Source organism: Choloepus didactylus, chromosome 6 (genome assembly GCF_015220235.1).
Source record: "Choloepus didactylus isolate mChoDid1 chromosome 6, mChoDid1.pri, whole genome shotgun sequence".
Lineage (NCBI taxonomy): Eukaryota > Metazoa > Chordata > Mammalia > Pilosa > Megalonychidae > Choloepus > Choloepus didactylus.
Window position 1 is genome coordinate 79,170,013 of NC_051312.1, and position 7,386 is coordinate 79,177,398.

The following is a 7,386-nucleotide window of genomic DNA, read 5'->3' on the forward strand; positions in this document are numbered from 1 at the left end:
GAGAGTAATATGACAAATATCCATGTATCTGCTGTGCAAACTTGATGTTAATGTCAAGAAAATGGCTTGCACAATTGTGGGGCTTGGTTAAGCAATTCTGAATTACAAAGAACAGGAGTGAGGAAGGGAAGAACACTAGCAGGCTGGAGCCCTACAGGCATGGGATGAAGTTGGTTTCCACTGGTTCAAGTCTCTCATCCCATGAAGGCCCAAGCCCACCTTTAATCCTTACCAACTGATTAAATCAGGCATTCCCAGGATAATCACCCTAATTTAAATTCACATGCATAGGGTTTCCAAAGTAATTTCTTCCTTTACCCACCGGTTTTCTAAGAGTGTATTGTTTAGTCTCCCTTTGCATCAGCACCTGGATTAGTGTCTGAATAACTAGGAATAGGTGTGTGTGTGTGTGTGTGTGTGTGCGCGTATGCCACACAATGACTGCTGCTTCCCCTCCATTTTCCAACTCTCACAAGAAAAGCCGTAGTAGTCCACCCTGTCCAAAAAATACCAGAGTAGAACTCTGGGAAATATAGTTTAGCCCTCCCAAGGTGACATACCACAAAGATGTTATACCCCCCCAACAGAAGCACCATTTAGGACTTTTCTCAGAACTTTCTGAGAGGTAGACTTGTTTGGGGGGATGGGCAAAGGAATTACAAAAGTTCATTTCCTCCTTGTTTTATTTTTAATCCTCTTTTCATTAGTAGGAGTGAGGTGGCTTGAAAGCTTCTTAGCATCGCCTTTAGCTCAAGATAAGTAAGAAGGTTCAGGACAGGGTTTTGAGAAAAGAAAGTTGCTATATACCTGCTCTGCTGGTTTTAAAAATGGTTTGTTAAAGATGTGGTAGCTGTGCTGCCCAATAGAACTCACCAGAAGTGCAGACCAGATAGCAATTTGGGAAAGAAAACCCAATCAAAATTTTTGAAATCTTTATTTTACGTATGACAGTGGTCCTTAAAGTGTGATTCCCTGGCCAGAAGCATCAGCATCACTAAACATTTGGGGACTCTGCTCCAAATTTACTGTATCAGAATCTCTGGGGATGGAGTGTAGCAATCCACATTATAAAAAGTGCTACAGGTAATTTTGAAGTATGTTAAAGTGTGAGAACTACTGACCTAGAGAGTCCCTTAGGATCTAAGAACAAGAGTATGCAGCTAATCAGAATTCAAATGTAGTCCAGTTTTTGGGACTCTTCACAGTCAGTATAGAGGTCTTGAGCTATGGTGTGGTTGGGAGAGAACAGCACTAGAGCAACATTTGGAAAGGTGATGAGAAAACCAAGTCCTGCAGTAAACTGCAGAAAGAAATCACAATTCTGAACAGAAAATCTTGGAAGTCTCCTTGCCCAATGTGGGTCCCAGATGACAGCACATAATGATTTTATGGGACTAGGAGTTTAAATAACCTGTTCAAGATCTGAAGAAGGCTTCTGGTGCATGGTGGTACAAGACATATGAGTGGTAATGGTATACCAAACAAATTTTGCATGGAAGAGTGACTTAGTACCAAGGTGAGTTAGTCCCACAGAAGACTAGTTTGGGGAATTGATGCAAAGCACTCTCTGACAAGACAATTTACTGAGATGAGCACAATGGATAAATGCTCAGCAAAGGACACCAGGGGATAGAAGCCTTGGCAATATTTAGTGCAGAAATCTTAGATTTTCTCAGTTCCCAAGGTAATTAATACATGTGGTGAAAAACTACCTTTAGCAAGGTATGTCTCCTGTATTTTACATACATGCACAGTTTCCTACTGGGTTCCATTATCATCTTGCTACATCATGCACAGGTAATATGAAAAAAAATGGCAAAGCATCTCACAAAGACAATCCCACTGCAGCTAGGCAATGATGGCTGGTCTATAATAGCACAGTCCCAAGGAGTAAAGGTAAGAGAATAGGACATCGATAATCATAGAGGGGAATAAGAGGGAAGGCATGACCTTCGATCCTTGGAGAAAGGACTTGCATTGGACACAGAGATGGATCCAAATCAGATCCCCATAGCATTTGTAACCTCAAAGGCCCTAAAAAATTAGATGTTTATAGGTAAGTAAGGCCAGTACTGAGATGTGGGGAAAATACCAGAGAAATGGTTCCAAGGTAGTGGAATACAAATACTCTTTTCCCTGATTCTCTCAAAAAGCCTTGTACTTTCATCTCTATTTCCTGATCTGGCCAAGCAGGAGAGATAAGATTGAATGTCCTGTTTCCTAGAGAACATAGAAGCTCCCTAGGGGGAGAGATTTAACTTTGATGGCTCTAGCCTTAAACCCAGTGCAAACTACCAAACTCCCAAGAGGGACTGTGAGACAGATTTCATCAGTATAACAGCCTGTTGTTCCAGTATTCAGATAATTGAGAGGGGGAAGAGAACAGTAAGGCTTTTGCAGTTTCCGGAGGATGCTTCCACAATTATGTACCTTCTTATTTCTACTACTCTGGAGTCATGTGAGTTTGGGCCAGGGGAAGATTCTGGAAAAGGCATTTCTTAACCTTTAGGAGAAGTCTACATGTACAACCAGGAGTAGCTTTAAAGAAGAGAGGATGAAATACAGAGGCTAGGAAAGGGAATTTTCCTGAATAACATACCTGAATAGTCAGATTTGGAGTTTTAGTTAGCAGAACCCCTGAAACAGGACTTTGAGTTTGGCATTAGGCTGAGTGATTGGAAAGGGGAACAGAGGAGACATTTAGCAGCAAAATGGAGAAGTAAATGACTTGCTAACCATGCCGATGATTAGGAGGCATTGTGAAGCAAGAATGGGACATTTACAATGAAGGTCCTGGAATTACTAACAACAAACAAATTTTCGTTAAGTACCTGAGAAATTTATTGCCTGGTAAGGCAGACACTGCAAGAACAACAGCAGGAAATTGGGTAGGGGGTATCTGCAGAATCTTAATGAATACCTTGAGCTTTCTTGTGGTCCAGTGCTCTCACCATGGGCACAGGTAACCCAAGCTCACTATGCTCTCATGCAGAGAGGGTGACAGTCTTTGACTTGTTGAGGAGCAGGATCATGGCACAGAAAGTCTCCATCCTCAGTGCTTCTCCAAATTGTGATGCTGGAACTTCCATCTTACTGAATGTGGCTTGATTTCTTATTAAGAGTCAGATTAGAGATTGAGTAGACAGGCAGATTCAAATAGGTGGGTGTGAATGATCACAGTTTTTATCAAGCAGTTATTTTTTATTCAAAGAATGATGTGAAGCAGTAGACTCATTTCTGTGGGTGGGGTAGGAAGGTGGTGGGGTGAGCAAGAAGGTAAATTGACTGCTTTTAAAGGTTAGAATTGCTTAGAAAGAGAAGACTATAGAACCTTCAAGTAATGTTCACCTACATCAATCCAAAGCAGCCAAGCTAGTCAAGTAATACATGGTAATCTGTGCTCAGTCTAGCTTCCAAAGGAAAAAAGTCATAAAGCATATTCAGAGACCTACAGAACAGGAGGAACCAAAGAAGAATCAAGGTAAGCCTCCTGACTATGGGTGAGTGAATTTGTGGGAAGACTGAAAAGTGTAGGCAAGTCTGACATAAGCTAACATTGTTGGCAGGGAGGGAGGTGGCTGTAGTGGTGTGGTAAGAGAAGTGAGCCCCTCTGCTCCTGCATTCTGGCTCCAGCACTATTCTCTGTGTTGAGTCATGCAGATACCTCTTCTCCACATTAACTCAGTGAGCAAACATAGATCTTAAAAAACAATCCTGAGAGTATGTCATTTGGCTGAGAGCTGCCAGGAAAAATATCCTCAAATCTATAATGATTTTCATTTTACCCTATATCATGAACTTTCATTTTATCAGAAAGTGTGCCCTACAATGAAATACATTATATTAAGTGAAAACTAGTAACTCACTGTATAGTTGTTTCATCTGAGATTAGATCCTACTTGGATCATGAAACGTCACTGAAGATCCTGTATTGTATATGAGATTATCTGCCTATTAAATGATGATGATGACAGTAAGTGACATTTATTGAGCACCTTCTAGGCTCCATAAACTGTACAAGGTGTTTTTCTTTAAATTCACACAATCTTTGGATGTGCTATTATTCTCATTTTACAGATCAGAAAACTTTAGGATACTAGAGGAAATTAACTTGTTCAAAACTTCCGGGTGAGGTAAATTCAAAGTTCTGACCTCAGTTGTTGTTTTTTGTTTTGTTTTGTTTTTTTTTTTCTAGGTCACAATGCCTACTCTCTTTTTTAACAACACAATTTGATGCTCTAAAAATTCCAAGATCCTACTTCCTCTAAAATAGCTCTCCTCTTAAATTAAGGCAGGCATGATATTCTGAGTATACTCTTCTCTGTATATGAAGTAGAAGTCTAGAGAGCTAAAAATAACATCAATAATGATCAGGGCTAAATTCCCTAAGTCTTGATGGCCAAGTTCAAACTTTCACCTTGATGTGTTTCTCCTTAGGGAAGATAGTATCCTAGGTCAGGTGAACAGGACTTTAGATCTTTATTGTCCTTGTCATTCCAGGCACAAACTCAGAGCCCTGTGGGTCTAGCAAGACCATTCACATGCAGCCCCCGGTGTAAGCCCCTATGCAATTGTAGTGTAAAGAGAGATGAGTCATCAGAGTCCAGATAAGAGTCAAGGGGGACCTAAAAATTCACTGCATGACATTGTGGATGGATGAGATTGAGAAGGATTTGGCTACATTTTTTCTTTGAAATGACAGAGCACCAGAGATAATGTTAATGAAGGACTGATCCAGGAAAAGGGTAGGAAAGGTTGGAACTTTGTGTTTCAGAAATAGACTGAAGTCCACAAAGGGGGAAAATTCAACATCTTGGGGAATGGACACTGAATGTGTGAAGGTAGATGAAGTATCATGAAGTTTTAGGTAAAGGTAGAAAACGGATATGTGAAAATGGCTGTTGATTAGTGAAAGGGTTGGAAGCTACTAAATAGGATTATTTAAGTCAGACGTAATTATCAAGCATGAGATCTCAATTAAAACCCATTCTAAGTTGAAAAGCCAAAAAAAGAAAAAAATTATGTCCAACTTCATACATGTTTACAGAATGTTTTCTGTAGTGATGGCCCCACCAAATCTCTACCCATAACCCATAAAAGTATAATGTGTGAATTCAGGTATAGTCCTGAGAAGTTTTGCCTTTCCTTTGAGAACAGCAGGATGTACAGGAGACAATTCTAGTTTATTTAAATATTTATGAGCCCTTTCTCACTTATTTACCAAACATTATTTGTCAGGCACTGTACTAGTTGCCTGGTGATGCCATAGCAAATTACTACAAACTTGGTAGCTTAAAATAAGAGAAATGTATTCCCTCAAAGTTCTGGAGGACAGAACATTGTGTCAACAGGGTGCTGCCTTCTGGAGGCTCTGAGAGAGAATCTGTTCCTGGTGGCTATTGGCTTGTAGTAGTAGTCTTTCGCTTGTAAATACATCACTCCAATTTCTGCCTCCATCCTCACACATATTTCCCTTGTGTTTCTGTTTGTTCCCTCTTCTCTTCTCTTCTAAGGACTTCTCATTGGATTTAGAACCCAGCATATTCCAGGATGATCTTTTCTTCAGATCCTTAGCTTAATTATATTGGCAAAGACCCTTTTTCCAAAAAGGAAATATTTAGGTGTTCTGAGGGTTTAGCCATGGGCATATCTTATTTTGAGACACCATTCTACTCTCTATGGCACTATTCAAAGCTCTTTACAAATATTAACCCAATCAATCCTCTTAACAACTCTAAGAGAGAGGTATTATTATTATTATACCCATTTAATAGATGGTAAAACTTGCCTGATATAGCTAGTGTTTATCTATTCTCATTTGTATCCCTGTTCTGTTTTTTCTCTCCAGGTGATGTGATCCTGAGTGGGGGTTTCTGACCAGAGGACGATGCCCAGTAATCTTGGTGAGACCATGATGTCTCCCAATCACAGTGGCCTGGACTCTTCCGTCTTCTTCCTTCTGGGTGTCCCAGGTCTGGAACACTTCCACCTGTGGCTCTCACTCCCTGTGTGCTGCCTGGGCACAGCCACAATTGTGGGCAACATAACTATTCTGGTCATTGTTATCACTGAACCAACCCTGCACAAGCCTGTGTACCTTTTCCTTTGCATGCTCTCAACCATTGATTTAGCTGCCTCCGTCTCTATGGTTCCCAAGCTACTGGCCATCCTCTGGTGTGGAGCAGGACATATCTCTACCTCTGCCTGCCTGACACAGATGTTCTTCATTCATGCCTTCTGCATGATGGAGTCCACTGTGCTGCTGGCCATGGCCTTTGATCGCTATGTGGCCATCTGCCACCCGCTTCACTATGCCACTATCCTCACAGACACCATCATTGCCCGTATTGGGGTGGTAGCTATGGTGCGGGGTTCCCTGCTCATGCTTCCATGTCCCTTCCTTATTGGGCATTTGAACTTCTGCAGAAGCCATGTGATCCCACACACATACTGTGAGCACATGGCTGTGGTGAAGCTGGCCTGTGGAGACACCAAGCCTAACCGTGTGTATGGGCTGACAGCAGCTCTGTTGGTAATCGGGGTTGACTTGTTCTGTATTGGTCTCTCTTATGCCCTCATTGCACAAGCTGTCCTTCGTCTCTCATCCCATGGGGCTCGGACCAAAGCTCTTGGGACCTGTGGTTCCCATGTCTGTGTCATCCTCATCTCTTACACACCAGCTCTCTTCTCCTTTTTTACCCACCGCTTTGGCCATCATGTTCCACTCCATATTCACATTCTTTTGGCCAATGTCTATCTACTTTTCCCACCTGCTCTTAACCCTGTGGTATACGGAGTTAAGACCAAGGAGATTCGGGAAAGGGTTGTTAGGGTGTTTCAGAGGAGCCAGGCAAGACATCTAAGTGATCCAGGAGTATAGAAGGGACTTAGTCCAAAAGAAAAGAAATTTTTCAAGTTTAGGAAATCCTCAGGACTTCAGACTGGAAAGAGGTTTTAACAGGAGAAAGATATCCTCCAAAGAGCCTTCTAGATCATTTGCAAGAAAGATAAATCATAGGGGAGATCAAGGAGGCTCAGTGTTTTTCTTTACCTTTCAGGGAAGTTTAAGTATGGGAAGATTCTTCCAATCTAAGTAGTGCCCACTCATGAAAACCACCAACAAGGCCATGGAAAGTTTATATCATGCCCCCAGTTTAGAAGCATCTCTGCATTTCATTAACCATAGAGACTCTTGTTACTTCTTGACCCTCAATCAAGACTCCAAGCATGGATTTCTAACCTTATATATCTGCAAGCATCAAAAGACAGGACCATAAAGCCACTTTTAAAGAAATTAGAGCTATAAGGAACTTTTAAACTTTCTCATGGATTCTATGTATTTCCAGCAGAAGAGCATGAAGCTAATAAGAGGGAAGGGACTCACAA

At 41.4% G+C, this 7,386-nt stretch overlaps 1 protein-coding gene across 1 annotated transcript; it reads left to right on the top strand.

Moving 5' to 3' along the window:
• Positions 1 to 5,887: 5,887 nt before the first annotated feature.
• Positions 5,888 to 6,880, top strand: LOC119537029 (putative olfactory receptor 52P1). The gene has a single exon (XM_037839661.1). The coding sequence runs from the start codon at positions 5,888 to 5,890 to the stop codon at positions 6,878 to 6,880; it is 993 nt and encodes a 330-aa protein (XP_037695589.1).
• The last annotated feature ends 506 nt before the right edge of the window (positions 6,881 to 7,386 follow it).